Raw genomic sequence first — 17,699 nt, 5'->3', positions numbered from 1 at the left:
CATGCTATGCTCTTGTCATAGAGACTGCAACGTGGTTGTAAACCGCTTCTCCTTGGGCGCTGCTGTGCAGTCTTCCTGTCTGCCCTGGCTCCGGGTGAGGGAGTTGGTAATTGGATTCCTGGAATCTTCTTATTCACTTCAGCACAGCAGTATGTGACAAAATGCCTGCAGCCATGAGGCATCATCCGTAGGGCCCTTAGGGAAGATCAAGGTAGCTTTACACAGACTTGGTAGATGAGTCTATGGTTGGCACTCTCTCTCATGAGAACTTAGGTGTCTGGCTGCCTAGATGTGGGCTCTGATCGGGAATGGATGAATGACATCATGTCTACTAACTTCTGCTGTGGACTCAAACAGGTCTCCTGATATCCATTTACAATAATCTCTAAAACCCAGCAGCTATTGCACAGCAAAAGATAGTGGAAAGATAGTGAGTGAACTGCCACATTAAAGATAATGTGATAATTGACTCTGACCAAAACTCAGAGCTGAATCAAGACTGTATTATTATCAGTTCCACATTGCAGATAAAATGATCACTGAGATTAATTTTGATCACAGAGCATTGTGTTTTGCCATATACTGTAAAGGATTTATATTTCACATACCTGTACCCTCAATTGAGTCTTCTGCTTGCCGGTGCTTCGGATTCCTCTGGCTGCTTGTCTCCTTTCTACGCACACAGTAACATGACAGCTGTCACTTCCAGTAACCACAGTTCCGTCACTATCTCTGCACTATCCCCCAGGCCCAGACTGGTACCTGAACAAGGTGAAACTGAAGATCACAGATGTCAATGACAACGTTCCTGAGTGGAATATGAAGCCATACCCTTACCTGGCTGTAGTGTCCCCTGAGGCCCCTGCGAGAACATTTGTCTACCAGCTCCAGGCTCATGATGGGGACGAAGGCAAAAGCGGAGAGGTGGAATACTTTTTGTCGGATGGTATGCTTACTGCTGCTCTCACACACACACACACACACACACACACACACACACACACACACACACACACAAGATGTAAAATAGGTTGTGTACTGTAGGTATTGTTAAAATAGGTTGACAGGTTATTTTACCTTGGAAATAAACACAGCTGTAGTCTGACACCAGTACAGTTGCTCAAACAGACAGCCGTAGGTGTTCACACATTCATTATTTCATTCATACACTGTTTAGGTGTCCATTAGTTTCTCTGTCTCTCCGTCACCCTGTCTCTCGCTCTACCTCTGTATCTTGGTCCTTCCTCTCTCTCTCTCTTACACACACACATACACACAGTCACATACACAGCCAGAGGCATTCACACATTTGTTTATGCACTTACCATGCACTCTTGTCTATCTGCCTGCTTCTTTCTGTTTCATACACACAGACTCATGCAAGCATACACTCTTGCACACACTCTCACACACAAACACCCACAGGGGGCTGTTGGAAGTCTGCCAGAGTAGTAGACCCCCTAGTGGTTGAGGGGATAAAGGATTGTTGGCATGTCAGAGATGGAAGATGTGCTAATCTTGCCAGTGGGACTTTACAAAACACTATGCATTCCCTCTGACTTGCATTAGTCCATTGCAGAGCTCCCTGATGTGAGTTAAACCAGAATTACCACAAGGTATACTCCATGGTCTACATGGCCATGCTAAGAACTAAATATTACGAGCATGAGGTTTGCCTCTAAACATTTGAACCAACTAAATGACTTTTATTCAACACAATCTAGACCCACTTTCAAGATTTTACATGTATTAAACATTCAGCTTATCCTGTAAAACATATAAGACCTCAAGAGGATGAGAGTAGCTGGCCTTTTGATGAGCCATGTCAATCTGTCTGAACCCACTGTTTAGTATGTAACAGTAGTGGAAAAAGCATTTTTATTTAAAAGTACCCTGTGGAGTTTTCTTGTAAACAACTATTTGTCACCAAAACACACTGTGTGTGCGTTTACTTTCTCATTAAACATTTGCAAAGCCAATTTTTTTAACAATTCAAAACCCTGCATTGTTTATTTTCATGTTTGATAGCCATCTACTTCTTAACTTCCTTTTTTGGCACATGGACACTTTTATTGGCACAGCACTGCCACCAACTGTCAGTCAGTGGAGTAGTGTAAAACATTTGGCAGGAGTGTGTGCTTTCACAAACACCCTCATGCACAACAGAAACAAAATAGAGACATGCTCATAAACCCTGCTCCATAGCATTACTACTGGTCAAACATGCTAGCGTACCTTTAAGTAAAATGTAAAAATGCTTTTTTTACATAAAAGGTACTACAAGTACAGAAGTAGCAAAAGTAACAGTAAGTAAGATAATAATCATCATCCTCATAAACGCACAAACTAAAAAGTAGTTTTTGGTAGCAAAATGCACTATTATGTACATTTTTAGCTTGAGCTAAACATACAGTACGATAGCAATAGACTGATCATGACTAATGTCTCTTTAACACTATCTCATGTACCTGCCACCTGCTGTCAGCTGGCAGAGCAGGAGCTAGTTGAATAAATCATCCGTTATTTCATGTGTAGCAGGTGCAAACATTGACAGAGATTTAGAGGCCAAAACCTGTTCTAAAGTAAAGCTTGTGTCTAACAGTCAGCCACATAAGAACTACATTCTGTACTTTTAGTGGCGGTTGGCTGGCGTATGATATATGCTACATACAAAAGGTGAATGTTTTCTAAAGTGGACCATGTTGCAAGGTACAGCCTTATACAGACAATACAACACTTTGTGTCTTGTCTGGGAGTTTATGAATAGTTGTTAAATGAATAATCATTTTACACATGACCTCAGAAAACCTCAATTTTTCTGAAAGCTTGGTGCATTAAGAAAAATATTTTATCGACTAAATACATGTGCAAGAGCAAGTGCTGTAACATAACACCTCAGCAGAGTCAATGCCAGTCTTTTCTGTAGGGTATATAGAACATGTTCTTTATAGGTTTAGAAACAAAAATGAAAATGTTTCTTCTTTCATTTTGATAGTTTGAACCGCATCAGATGGAAAGGATTGTCTGAGTGTGATGTGTTAGTCTCTGTTTGCCTTTGGAACAAGCAAGCTTCTGAGGACCAAGGCTGTAACTTTGATTGAATCTGCACTGTTGTCAGTGGTAGAAACCCTGAGGTATGTAACGGCTGATGCCCAGTCATCAGTTCCGATCCTGTTGAACTTGTAAGCCACCAGATCTTCCTACCCCCCACCCCCGCTCACATGGTTTCTCTTACTACTACTATGCTGAAGAAAGCCAGCTCTGTCCGTCCTTCCCATCCGACAAGCCGACTGTCTCAGTGTGGCTCTCAGCCTAGCCTCACTCACAAATCCAAACGGGGGAGATAAAGCTGCCTTCAGCTCAGTTTCTTCCAGCCTGATCGCCTGTTGAGATCAGTGAGTCTTTCACTTCAGTGCAACACTAGTAACCAGCTCAGCTCTGCCTTGCTTTCTCCAACAAAGTCTGCTAAAAAACTGGACATTGTGATTGATTGAGGACTACAATAATTGTTACTGTGCATGTTACATCTGTCACCTGGTCATGCTGCTATATATTATCCGAAATATCAGGTCCTATCTAACTGAATGTGCCAAAACCTGTGCAGACGGCTCAAAATGATACACACTTTATGGGTAAACACATATTCATACATCACTATACTATATACATTATACTGCATGTTTCTTACTTTTCCATCTCCATTCATGCCCTGGAGACATTACCTAACATCCAGCCTCAAAATAAACTCTACTATATTATATTCTATAACATCAAATGCACAACCTCAAAATAAAATGACATAGGGAGAGGAGGGCAAAAAAAAAACAAAAAAACTAGACAGCACTCAGAGAGTGCAGAGCTCTGGCAAAGGAAACCCAGTTTCCCTATAATGCCATAAAAGCATAGTTTGATCTTCATAATATGATTGCTTGACCATGAAAATCTACTGCTGTGGTGTGGAATGATGCTGTTATCACCATTAGTTTGACATTTATTCAAGAAGAACCATAGACATGGCAGACATTCAATAATTGGTTTAGGGATAAAATGGCGAATTCTTTCCTCAGCTCTGGACTGTTGCCTCACTAGGGTCCTCCAGTCCCTGTCTCACACATCAGGGTGTACTGAATGGCAACACTCAGTTTCCATTGACAATGAATCGGCAGCTATCTCTAACCCCAAGATTTCTCTGTTTGTTTTTGGAGTGCTCAGCAGTGTTGCTGTGCACTTTGGCCACAAGGTAACTAACATACAGTCATTAGTTTTCCAGCACTCACAATGGTGAATAATCTTTTTAAAATATTTCTGTTTCAAAATTATGGTATGGATCAGCTGCTAAATCTAATCAAGTGTTTAGTGGGCCGTATTCTACCTTCCCAAAAAAGAATGATCAAAATCTGTTCATTACTTCTGAGTTATGCTGTTAAACAAACAAGCAAACAAACCAACAATAAAAAGCCCCACCCTTGGTGGAGGTAAATAATGGATAAACTGATCAATGAAAGAATGACACATGCCACAGAACAATAGCAAATTGAGGGGGAAAAATAAAAATCCTAATAAACATACTAACATGCAGAATTTCACCTTATAAACTATAGAGGTGAACACACTAACATCAGTTTGCTGAGCTGCTTGGTAATCAGTGATAAGTCAAAACAGAGGATATCAAACAAAGCCACTGGAGAATGTGGAAGTTTCCAATTTTTTGTGTTTGTTTTGTTAAGTTGATAATGACAAGGAAGAATTGCCAGTCAATAGTAGTACAGTAATGTCAGCCAACAAGATTTCACAAAACTAATGAGACAGAGTAGAAGAGACTTGTCTTCTAAACAGAAACTGCTGAATAAACAAATAAATAAAATGGAAGGAATGACAGATGTAGATTTTAAGCAATTTCCTTAATGATAGTCAGCCATACTAACAATCAATAATTTAACTGTTACTAATTTAGTTTTTTCAGCCACTGACATAACGTACATTTGCTGCAAAATTGGAATATACTGGGAATTATATAATAATAAACACACAGTTACTTGAATTAGAAATAAATACAAAATAACGACAATCTAAAATTGCAGAGAATCCACTTCCATCCATTGCTGTCCCGTGATTGGTCAGACAAGCCCATTAACCTTGTTAAACATGGAACAAGACTCCCCAGTCTCCCCACAGCGAATTCCAGTTTCACTGGTTTTATGACAGATGTCCTGGGGACAAATACTGTCACACCAGACTCAGTGTGGACGAACTCAGCCCAGGAAATCATTCACTCATCTTTACTACAAAGCAGGGGGTTGTCGCTTATACAGTTAATTACTTTAGCGTTGATTATGTTGGAAACGTTTAATTAGACTACTGTTTGTCACCAAAGTTAATACCACAACTACAGCCGTCTGCTGCCTGATCAGCTCCCAGCCTGCGTTGACCAAGCAGCTGCTCACTGCTTCTGTTGATAATTTAAGTTTGGATTAGCATGAGCCTCAGATAGCTCATGCTGTCTGGCTCATGGGCATCGTGGTGGTTCAGTAATTTGCACTGTTGCCTCATAGCAAGAAGGTTCCAGGTTTGAACTTCGCAGCAGACTGGGGTCTTTCTAGGTGGTATTTTCTTCAAGTGCTCTGACTTCCTCCCACAGTCCAAAGACATGCTTGTTAGGTTAATTGGTGACTCTAAATTGTTCGTGCGTGTAAATGGTTGTCTGCCTGAAAACAAAATAACACTTACAGAGTCATAATACAGCTGGTTTTAATATCTTAATCCACTGAGTATTATGTCATACATACTATAGTAGAGTTCTGTTTTAGTATTGTCCAAGTGAAAGGCTTTGCCTTGTGTCACCAGAAATGTTGTTTAAAAATACCCAATTTATTTGTGAGTTTATTCATGTGTCAACACTTGTGTCAGCGCCTTGATAAATAAACCACTGCGCAGAAAGATCAAATTTAAATGCTAATTTGAGCATGAATCATATTATAGAACAACTTTTTTATGTGTTGTGGGCCTTAGCTCAGCAGACCCAGCAAGCCAGAATCACCGATCCCAAATTGCCATTTGGGAAACGTTAGTATTCAAGACAGCAGTAGTGGATTGCTTTTGATCCAGGACAAGAAAATAATGTCACTGTATTTCTATGTAGGTGGTGACAGCTGCTTTGCAGTGGAAAAGAGGACGGGACAGGTGGTGACCACAGGGCTGGTGCTTCAGAAGGACAGAGAGTATTTGTTAAGTGTGGTAGCCCTCGACGGCCTGGGCAGCCGCAGTGCCCCGGCCATGCTCTCTGTGGTGGCAGGAGCCAGAGCACCACAGTTCAACAATTCTAGCTATGCCATCTCCATACCAGAGAACACGCCTGAGGCACAGCCGTGAGTACTGCATCTACTCACACATCCATAATCAGGAATGTATTAGGATTGTGTGATACGGTCAGAATATCTATCTATCTATCTATCAGCTGTAGCTTGTACATTATACAACATTGTGTAACTGTGGTTTGTTTTATATCTTTCTGACATTGTTTGGTTAAACAGTTATGCTGCCAGGGCTTTTATTGAGATGTGGAACTCCTCCCATGTCTGCCACCAAACACTCTAAGCAGGTTCTTTATTGTTGCTTCAGTAGGTATAATTGCCTGTTTACAAAATGAGAATAGAGTGTAATGAGTATTAAAAATGTAACAGTATTGCAAAAATATTGTCAGTGTACCTCATACAGTATCTTTAAATTGACAAACACTAAGATGACTGTGTGCATGAAAACATATTGTTAATCACCTACTCACTCACACAAGGAGAGTGTTACGTGTACTGCAAAATATGACAAGTAAAACTTAAATATATGCACACATATCTCTGTAAAAACTATTGTCTGAGATATCAAAACACTACCTGTCAAGACTTGTGCTGATGAATATTAATTTTGTCACATCAGGGCACTCCAGCATCAATTGATGTATCATCATCACACACCATTAGAGAAGGCAAACTCTTTTAACCGTAAAAACAAACATTGATATCTGCATAATAGTATTACATTATTACCCAGAACTGACAAGTACTGATTGACTGTGTTTGTGCATGTAGCCAATGGGCCATACAGTAATTGATTTCATTACAAGACAGCGCTGATGTAGGAAAAGAGAATTTCGATTTTAATTCAACATGTGTACAACTGAAATCGAATAGTAAAGACTATTAGTCCTTTTCTTTTAATAAGTGTCTCTTTGTTCCACAGCTTCCTGGTGGTGTTTGCTATTTCCTTCCAGAAGCAGCCAATCAGCTACAGCCTGCTGATCAATCCCAGTAGCCTCTTCAGCATCCAGCAGGAGACGGGGGAGATTAGTCTGACCAGGACACTGGATTATGAGAGCGACCAGCGACGCTACCTGCTGATGGTGCGAGCCAGCGAAGAGCCCGGCAGCCTCAGCACTGCCACAGAGGTTTGTTTAATTAGACAGTGATAAGCTTAGCAAACATGAGTCATATTAGAGTTCATGCACTCAGGTCAGCTAACCTGAGGTCTGCACTGGTGATTTATTATCGCAGCTGTCACTCAAGCATTTAGTGCTGAATAAAACTGAAATAAAAATCTGTTGTATTGCTGTAATTTGCTGCATTGTGCACCAGACTTTAATGACACTCTCAGTCAGACCAGTTTTCACCTAAATGTGATGTGTCTCATAATCAAAGGCTGCATTAACAGAAATGATCTGATCTCAGCACTGACCTTTTGACGTCGCATCACTTGGCGATAATCACAGAGGGAAAGGCATGGCTGAATGGTTTAACAATGTTAGCACATGGCCTGAGTTGGGGGTTTTCTTCTGCTGTTTGTTTTTCTATTTTGTTTCTGTCTCACTAAGTGCTTTTTGTCAAGAGCGTGATCTGAGATGAACTGTGTAAAATATAAAACAAACACTTAGACACTTGGGAGAACTCAAAATCCAAAAACTTCACACACCAGTGTTTCTAAATAAACTATTCATGAATACAGTATCATTTAAATTATTAATTCAAAGATTTTGTTACCCGATTATCATGTCAGACGCTCACTTTATCCCACAGATTTAGTAGGAACAATCTCCTTCTGCTCAGCTGCAGTGGGAGATGGAGACTGGGAAAAACCTATCCCAGCTATTTCAGGACTGTTACTCAGCTGTCACTTCACACTTTACACAGTGTGGTGACAGCGAGCTTGTAGGTTGGACGACAGCTAAAGGGCCTTTGTCAAAAACAGATAGTGAGGCACACACATGCTCAGAACATTTCTATTTTTGACAGATAAAGCATAGGTTGAATTGGTATCTTGAGAAACCATAAAATGCAATTTAGATTAAGTTTTGGGGTCAGCGTCTTGTGCAGGATCATTTTGTAAAGAGGCTAATTTTAGTGTTCTTCTGCTCTGATTTTGTCTGATTTTGCTCCTCACTTCTCCTCTTCCTTCTCCTCTCTTCTTATTCCATCACACTGGCACTAATCAGGTTCAGGTGTTGATAACGGATGAGAATGATTGTGTCCCAGAGTTCCTCCAGTCCATCTACAGTGTGGATGGAGTTCCTGAGACTGTAACCACGGCAACATCTCTGCTGCAGGGTAAGACTTCTCTGACCCCATATTTTACATCCATCTGTTTCTTTTTGACATGGAGAGAGAAAATGTATAACGAGTCACTTTTTCTAAAGGAAAACAACAGATGTGTTTTGAGAGGAATCCAAAGCTGCAGTTAAGTCCTCGAGTCACTGTTTTGGCCTATAGATCCATAATGCTTCCATTTGTCAAACTGAAAGAAACTAATACATGTTTCAGACCGTGATCATAATTTCAATTATACTGAATTAAACTAGGTGCTACAAAGAAAACATACATTTGTTTTGATTTATTAGATGCTGCATGAATAATGGAATGCCAGTTTATTTATTACTGCATGAGGCTACTCTATAATTATCAATTATGAGGCTGAAGGTGTACGTTTTGCCATCGCCCTTATCACTGAACTTGTGAGAATACAAACACAATAAAGAACGATTTTGTGCCAAGGGATATTTACTGCACTATGTCTTTCAATCAGATCAAGTTGTTTGTTTTAACATGTGTGATAACCTACTGTATGTTCCTTATAAAACGATGCCACTGTTACTGGTAGTTCTTTTAGTTTCGTGCTTAAATTTGGATTTAGATGTTTTAGATTACTGTACTTTCAAGATCCATTTGCAGTATTTAGCTACAACCTTTCTTAGAAGAGTGACCCAACAAAATTAGAGGATTTCAATCCACAGTTACATTTTACTCACAAATTAAAGGGGGTCAAGGCAAAAATAACCATGAAAGCTGAGAAAATACACAGTGAATATACAAAATATTCCATTATATAGGCGTATTCTTTTTAAATTTCAACTTGTACACTATCGAATGTTCCTGCACCTCTGGGACTTCTGTCCCCTATGGGTTACTACAGGTGATTTGTGAGAGTTTTTGGCTGGGCAATGTTTTTTTTTTCTAATGCATTCTGGCTGGAAGAAATGGAACAAATTTAATCTGAAAACATTTGAACACACAGCCTGCAGCAGTAGAAATTGTTGGCACAGCACAGACAATGGAAGGACAAAATGGCACCCAATAGAAACCAATGCATCACCAAGAAAACAAAACAAACAGTATGGCAGGAAAAAAATCAGCAGTGGGGAGATCAAAGATAGAGAAAGTGAAAACTAGGAGACGTCTGCGAGACCTGCCACTAGAAAAGTTCAATATTTAAGCTAGTTATAGGATATAGCTGTTACAACAAATACTGAGACTTGATAGTTCAATAAAATAGTCTCTGACAAAAGCCCAGAATCCCCCAACAATTCAAATCAAGGAGCAAAAATCTGGTGGACTACACAGTTAACTAATGAAATGTCAAAGTTTTGATGCACCAAGAAAGAGAAATTCACATTACATTACACAGTCACCCCTGCTTGTACAGGGCAAAGACACAGATGAATAGTTTACAATGAGGCTATCACTTTAAATGTATCTAACTAAAGTTGATAGTAAAAAAAAAGTAAACTGTGAAGCACTAGTGATGGTGAGGATGGTTAAGAAAAATGTACTCCTTTAATTCTTTAGCATTCAACGAGTCAGAATATACAAATGGCACATTGTCTGAGACTACAGTATATTACAAGATATTTAGATGGAAGGAGAATGAAGCATTCAGATACTCAAGCTGCAGCTGCTGATGCTTGACACGGAGGAAATAGACACATCAAGAGAATATGCAAGTGTAATGAGCTAGAGGGGCTGTGCATGAGTTTAAGTAAAATTCACCAAACAGCAGAGTAAGACCTAAATTGGCTTTGCAACAAAGAGTGTCAATATTTGTGGCTGCATCTCCTCACACATTAGAAACAAACCTATAGTTTTTCAGTGTAATTACCTCAGAATAAAATCATTTTGAAACACTGCAGAAAATGCAACTTGCTCATTTCACCAGGTCTTTATGCTCATTTTTGCAAATGATGGTAATCATTCTGGAAGGGCATAGTGCAGTTTGTGTGCTGGTAATATTAGCTGTCAAAGCGTATGATCTATTACATGTTTAGCAAGGCCATAAAGACATAATGATCTACACAGATGTCAACATATTCATCAGCCGTTGCCATCTCATCAGTTCGTTTTGATTAGCTGTTAATTGATTGTCCTTCTGTGATGTCTTCCCTGCTGTCAGTGTTGGCCACAGACTGTGACTCAGGGTTAAACGCTGAACTCACCTATTACACCTTGAGCCCAGACTTCAGCATTTCAGCCCATGGGACCGTTTTTCCTGCGGGCCGGCTTGACTATGAGAGGCCCAACCATCTGTATGAATTTGTGGTGATGGCAGTGGACAGCGGGGACGAGCCTCACTCTGGCACTGCCACGGTCCGTGTGAGGATGGCGAATGTCAACGATGAGTCTCCCGAATTCTCTCAGCCTGTGTGAGCAGCTTTATCACTTAAACTTTCAAATTACTTGTTCAATCTTCCCATAATCCCTTATTTCCTCCATAAATGTTCCTGTTAATTTTCACCAAGTTTGTGCTTGTGCATGTAAATGATGCTTAACATAACAATAATATGTGTATTGGCACAAAATGTAACATACACTGTCCAGCCACTTTATTAGGTACACCTGGTACGATTGTATGAAGTGCATACAGTTGTACAGGTGTGACTATTAATGTGGCATTGTACCTAAGGTGCCCTTGTTTTTATAAATTTAGAAAGGCCAAAGTTTAACTCTTAACCATGGCCAAAGTTCAGCTGCAAAGATCAAAGTTTGTCACCAAGGTGACAGGTTTAAATATTGTTCCTCCTGCTGGCACTGCTTCATCCCTTATCCACTGGCTGATCCCATTTCATTACATCGAAGCTGTGCTCTTTGAGCGGTTGCATCACAGACATATAGGTTGTTACATCATGCATCACAAACCTGCCTCCCTTCAGGCTATTCATCATGGTAATAAATTGATGCTGGGAGTCCTGCCATGAATAGTGGCCAACTTGCATCAACGCTGCAGTTGAAAAACCTTCACCTGTAAGACAAACTCAATGTTTTTCTATTTGGTGTGTTAATCACAGCCACCTGGCATTAGAACAATCTGTTCCCCACTTCTCACACTTTAATCAACGTGGGACCCATTTTTACTCTCATAACATGTTCTGGTGGTTTGCTAAAAATATATCCATCCATCCATTTTCCTCCGCTTATCCGGGACCGGGTCGCGGGGGCAGCAGTCTAAGCAAAGATGCCCAGACTTTCCTCTCTCCAGACACTTCCTCCTGCTCCTCCCAGGCCAGCCGCGAGACATAGTCCCTCCAGCGTGTCCTGGGTCTTCCCCGGGGCATCCTCCCGGTGGGACATGCCCGGAACACCTCCCTTGGAAAAATATATCTCATTCTATATTGTAGTAAAATTGAGCATTCACATGACTCTCTGGGGTTTATTTTTGGCCTTCTATGCAGTAACCTGACATAGGGATGCTATCCACTGTGTCCTCAACCGCCTTTTTTTTTGGCAAAGCTGTGTGAGTGGGTGGGCATAAACTGTCACTGTGCCTCTGCTGCATTTATTCCCCCCAACGTGTAAGCCACTTGTCCTGTCAGTCATCTTTCAGCAGCCTTCACAGAAAAGTGTTGCAGACCTGTTTCTCGTCCTTGTTGCATTGTCAGGTGTCCGTCTCAATAGGTCACCAGACACTTAGCTAAACAAACAAATGAGCAGAGAGGTGGACATGTGGGCAGACAAACAGAAAACTGAGGAGAAAAGCATACACTGCAACATGTTCGCAGGAGAAGCAAGTAGAGAATACCAAACCATACATGGCGAGTAGACAAGGAGACAGCCAGTCAGATATGCGGATAAACACAGAGGCCTGTCGGCAGTAAGACAAATACTCTTGGCAGACCAGCAGACAGACATTTAGAAATTCATGCATTTTGTCAGGTAGGGTGTATTGGGTGCTTTGTCATATTGTAGCTTTCTGAGATGTAGATAAATGCTATGAGAGCAGAAAAGGACAGAGTCTTGATAAACAGCTCAAAGACAGACTGCTGCATACTGAGATACTTATGAAATTAATTTTAGCCTAAGTGAGACATACTTGGACATGTGCTTGGATGGGCTAATGTTTTTTGGCATGTCCTCATATTTGAATCAGTTACAGAAAAGTGATTGGAGGAAGGGACAGACAGGCAGCGAGCCTACAGATATGCAGATAGCCAGACTCGCAGGCCAGCAGACAGATAGACAGATAGACAGGCAAACTGTGTCAGAGTACCATGTTACAGTTCAGTGAGATGTAGGGAGATGCTTCAGGAAGAAAAGCCGACAGAGTGTATATGTTTCATCCCGCAGAGCTGCGGAGAGGTGGCCTCTGAGCCGGGTGACAGATTACAGGTCACTCATGTTGCCACGGAGACTGCAGCAGCTGGCGGAGATGAATCACCGATCAGCGTTCTTCTGTAAACCATCAATCACCTCTGACTTCTTACCGTAGACACCGACACCCCCACATACACTCACGCAGACACACATATTTACACACACGCTCATTGGAAGAGGATACAGCACAAAATCTCACAAGGAATGAGTTCTGCTGACAAATCAACTCAAACTCTGTGAGAATGCCGCCCCCTCTTACAGTATATCCTGCTCCTCGCTGTCTATCAGCCTTCCTCTGTCCTCGTGCTCTTCTCTCTCACTCCCACATATCACTTTACCTGTCATTTCAGAGCCAGCCTTCCTTTTTGTCACCTGCTCCTCTCTCCTGTCGCGCCTTTTGCTCTGTTTTCCATTTCTCTTCATCTCCGCATCCTCCATGTCACGTAGTTCATCTCACCTCCGCTGTGCTTTGTAGCACAGTGAAATAAGTCTCCTGTGTAAGTCTACTGTGTCTTGCTTGGCATCTCGCTGCCCAGCACCACAGAGCAAGCAAATCACTGTTGACATTTTAAAAGGCACTGGATCAAATGGCCTACAGTGGGCCGGGTATGTGGAAGCACAATTTGTTCAATGACTTCTACATCCCAGTAGACATTATCATTTGTCTCTGCTCTGGCCAGCTAAGAGCACGCTTTGAATCATAGTGACAAGCAAAAGCTACAACCATACGTCTAATCAGTCTGCTAATGCCATGGACTGTGAAAATGATTGCCCTGTCTCTGTGTGTTTATATGTGTGTATTCCCTCCGCTCTGCAGATATCGAACATTTGTTTCTGAGGACGCGGGCCCCAACACCCTCGTGGCGACAGTTCTGGCCAAAGACCCAGATGGTGATGGTATAAACTACTCCATAACAGCAGGCAATGAGGAAGGAAACTTTGTCATCGACAGCCAGAAAGGTGATACAGTATTTCTTAATTTTCCAGTTAGGTTTCACATTTACAGCTCTCACTCTAATTTACAGGCTTTCCGTCAAGTCACACATTCGATTTTCTCTATTACTCTTCTACTAAAGTAGTGTAGAATGAATTCCCTCTACTTTCAAAGACACTGAAGTTGATATTAAAAGCAGACGTTTCAATATGACTGCTGCTTTTTCTATTATTGAGGTCATAAATATAAACAGTAATATTATTTTGGAAGTTTGCACACCTCTTTTTGCAAGTGCAGAGAGGAATGTTTCCGATGTTTTTGTGCTTTCTAGCATTGGTGACTGCACAGTTTATCTTTTTTATTTACCCTTTGATCTGAAGCCAGTGGCAGTAGCTGTGACATTTGTCACCCAACCCTTTCAATTCAATTTCACAACAACTGCTCTATCATAGCTGACAATCTTTAAGCTCCGCTCTACCAGCTTCTCTTGCTTTTGTGTCATCTTTTTATATTACTTTCCACCCTCTCTGTATATCCTCATAGCCAGAAAATGCTAAGGCTGATATCCTTTGGGTGCATGAAAACCACTATACTGCTTCCCACTTACTGTATATGCCGGGAGTGCTGGCTCATTGAATAGCTGCTTGAGCTCATGTCACATTTGTAAACAAGGTTGACATTTAAGCTGCGAGAATTACTGTGTACATCCCACAGTTCACTTATTTTAATAGTGGTGCAGTGCTGTCAACATCACACATCGTTATTAGGAGCTAGGACCCTTCTCTTTTCCTTGGGCGGCGCAAGTAAACTGGGAGAGAGGAAAGTCAGGTGCTCGCATCTGTATGTATCAGCGTGCTTTGTTGTCTTTAATCAAGTGCATTGAAAGACATAAATAGAAACACAACAAGAATTAAAAAAACCTCCCCATGCTCTCACTTGAATGAGTTTCTCCCACATCACAGGCTTCTTGCTCATCCTGAAACCTTTTTTTTATTTATTTTTTTATTACTGTTGACAAGAAAGATGTTGACTCAGATGCTACATCCTTTTATCCCACCTTTTATCTTGGCTGTTATGTGAAAGCAGACAAAGGAGGCGAGAGAAACAGCTAATAGGCATCTTCTGAGCCAAGTTAACTTCTAACCCGAGTCACTTACTAGTTTATGTTTTTGCTCAAATGCCTGAACTGGATGGGCATCTCTTTGGACGAGAGCGTGCAATTATTAGATTAAAAATGTGACAAAATCACCACTGTGAAATTGGTTTTTGGATTTAGTCTGCATATCCGATTTTCTACTTTTCTATGGGGTAAAAAGGGTAATTTTCATCACTTGCTCTCTCACTCCCAATTTCTGGAACAACAACATGCAAGTGTGCAGTTTCTGTGCTTTGTATTGACAGCACATACTATTTCACCATGGAAGGCCACCATGGCAGTAACATCCTGTTTAATTGCTTAATGACTAATGGAATCGTTGTGCTTGTTTTACGACGTGTAATCTAATGGGTCTGTGGTCTTTGTAGGGTTGATTCGTCTCCGCTCCACGCCCCTACCCAAACTCCAAGGCCTGGAGTATATCCTGAATGTAACGGCCACAGACGATAACGCATCAGGTGGGCCACACCCTCTCTCCTCCACCGCACAGGTCATCGTAGGGGTCGATGATGTCAACAACAACAAACCTGTATTTGAAGAGGTGAGGTGTTATTTATTCAACCAGGATCTTTTGCTCATAACTGTGTCAAATTTGCAGCTAGAAGAGCTAATCACAGCAACTATGTTTATGTTTATGTTTTCATCTGGACTTAAAGAACAAAATTAATTATGTAAAGGTCAGTTGATTTGGAAAGCTACTGGAGGCTCACACTGCTGCTGGAGTCACCTTGTTTATAGAAGAGGCAGTGAGAGAAAAGTCAGCATGACTGCTTAGCCAAATGGAAGGCAATTATGAGAATGACACCCATGTTTGCCAAGCATTTGATGAGAAGACTGATATTACTCAAGTGTCTGCACAATAAACAAGAAGCTACCACCAGCATAAATAGAGGGGGAACAGCCAGACTGTTTCTGTCCAGAGATAGCAAAATCTTTACTATTTTGTGGCTGGGACCAGTTGCCAGGCAGCAGCTGACAGAAGTGGCTACCTCTGGACAGAGCCAGGATAGCTGTTTCCCCATTTTCAGTTTTCTTGCCAAGATAGGATACACAAATGTTGGCTCCAGCTATGTATTTACTGTACAGATGTGAGAGTGGTATCAGTCCTCTCTGTTATCAGTAAGAAGTGTGTTTTCTAAAGTGTTGAACTATTCCTTTTGAGCATTGCTTTTTTTGTTGTTGTCACTGTCAATGTGATCCTTTCATAGGTGACAATCCTTAGCTTTGCCTTATGGTCCAAGGCATGTACTGACACAATATTGTTACATTCTCCTCTTCCCATTTGTCTCATCCTCTCAGTGCACTTCAGTTATTCCTGTGTCTATCATGCCCCTCTTCACTCCCCACCTCTCTTATTTTTTTGCCCTGGCATTCTCATTTCCCTGGCTTCTATCGTTCTCTGCTGTTTTCCCATGAGTTCAGATTAGCCTGCACACCCAGTCTATCCTCAGGCGCTCCATTGGGATTTCAATTAATATATGAAAAAAGTGCAATATCATCACAATTTAGTATACCTGTTTAATTAACTTTCTCCTTATGAATGACTTGAACTTCAGCCTTTGCAGAGCTGGAGCTCCTGAGGTCTTTCAGGTGGGCTGGAAGTATTGGCAGTATTGATATTATTAAATATCAAGCTATGCCCTCATAACCACTTGGGCCAGCATGACCTTATATTTGATATAATGTGATCTTTATGAACAGCTACCTACAGGCCATACTCTCTGTGTCATCACCTCGCATGGATCCTCTCATTACTCATTATTCTTCTGTTGATCACTTGCTCACATCCTTTGATCCATCTCCCTCCCTCTGTTTCACTCTTCCTTCTCTTGCTTGTTATTTTTGTTTTGCTTCTTTTCATGGTCACTCTGTTCAAGTAGCAGGCATTTATATCTTTTTACCAAAAAGACTCCAGAGAGCAGCTCTTTATCTGGGGCATATGTTTATTAGGAGGAAGGGATTGAATTTGTGGCCAAGGCAAAACTGCTCACCGTTGGTTGTTCAAAAAAAAAAAGCTCCAGTGTTTTCATTTCCATTAATGTGTTCTGCTGTATCTATAACTTCTATACTGTGCTTCATGCACAGTACCTCCCTGTGTGCGCGCAGCGACCCTCAACTTAATGAGCTTATTTTCTTTGATCCTCATATTTTCATTAAGGTGGCATACATGTATTGTCATACTGTAGTCTCATATATATGAGAACTGTTTTCTGAATGTGTGTGTGTCTCCTTCTTTTCGCTCCTTCTTTTTTATATCTTAGTGCCAGCAATATCGTGAGCAGGCTTCAGTGCTGGAGAATCAGCCAACGGGGACTTTTGTGTTGCAAGTGCATGCTGTGGATGCAGATGAGGGAGCAAATGGAAAAGTCAAATATGGCCTAATGCATAGAGACAGCGCAATGCCTGCCTTCAGAATTCATCCAGACACAGGTAGCACGGTCACAGATTGTCTGCGCTAAAATAGCTCTCAATTAGACATAGAGCATAGAGTTAGCTGTTTTAATGGTAATTCACATCACTGACGGTCATTGACCTGTTATCTGAGAGGAAATGTTCACATAATTCTAATAGCTATATTCAAGAATATGAATCAAATGCCAAAACCTGTCTACCGATCATCATTTCATTTAATATGGTGACACTCAATGTGACTCCTCAGTATATAAAAATGATTATATAATGTGAAAGGCAAGTAGAGAAGCTGTTC

General features: G+C 41.1%; 1 protein-coding gene across 1 annotated transcript in view; it reads left to right on the top strand.

Annotated features, from left to right (window-relative positions):
- LOC109961830 (neural-cadherin-like) overlaps nucleotides 1–17,699 on the top strand; it is an 84,576-nt gene that overhangs the window by 22,942 nt on the left and 43,935 nt on the right. Inside the window, exons 2-9 of the mRNA XM_020602982.1 lie at nucleotides 749–946; nucleotides 6,140–6,365; nucleotides 7,234–7,438; nucleotides 8,480–8,591; nucleotides 10,708–10,957; nucleotides 13,720–13,862; nucleotides 15,361–15,533; nucleotides 17,254–17,422. Of these exons, the coding sequence (XP_020458638.1) occupies nucleotides 820–946; nucleotides 6,140–6,365; nucleotides 7,234–7,438; nucleotides 8,480–8,591; nucleotides 10,708–10,957; nucleotides 13,720–13,862; nucleotides 15,361–15,533; nucleotides 17,254–17,422 (1,405 nt within the window). The 5' untranslated portion in view covers nucleotides 749–819. The remainder of the gene's footprint in view (nucleotides 1–748; nucleotides 947–6,139; nucleotides 6,366–7,233; nucleotides 7,439–8,479; nucleotides 8,592–10,707; nucleotides 10,958–13,719; nucleotides 13,863–15,360; nucleotides 15,534–17,253; nucleotides 17,423–17,699) is intronic.

This window comes from Monopterus albus, unplaced genomic scaffold (assembly GCF_001952655.1).
Source record: "Monopterus albus unplaced genomic scaffold, M_albus_1.0 scaffold59.1, whole genome shotgun sequence".
Taxonomy (NCBI): Eukaryota; Metazoa; Chordata; class Actinopteri; order Synbranchiformes; family Synbranchidae; genus Monopterus; species Monopterus albus.
The sequence above is the reverse complement of the archived record's forward strand: the minus strand, read 5'-3'. Positions and strand labels throughout refer to the sequence as shown.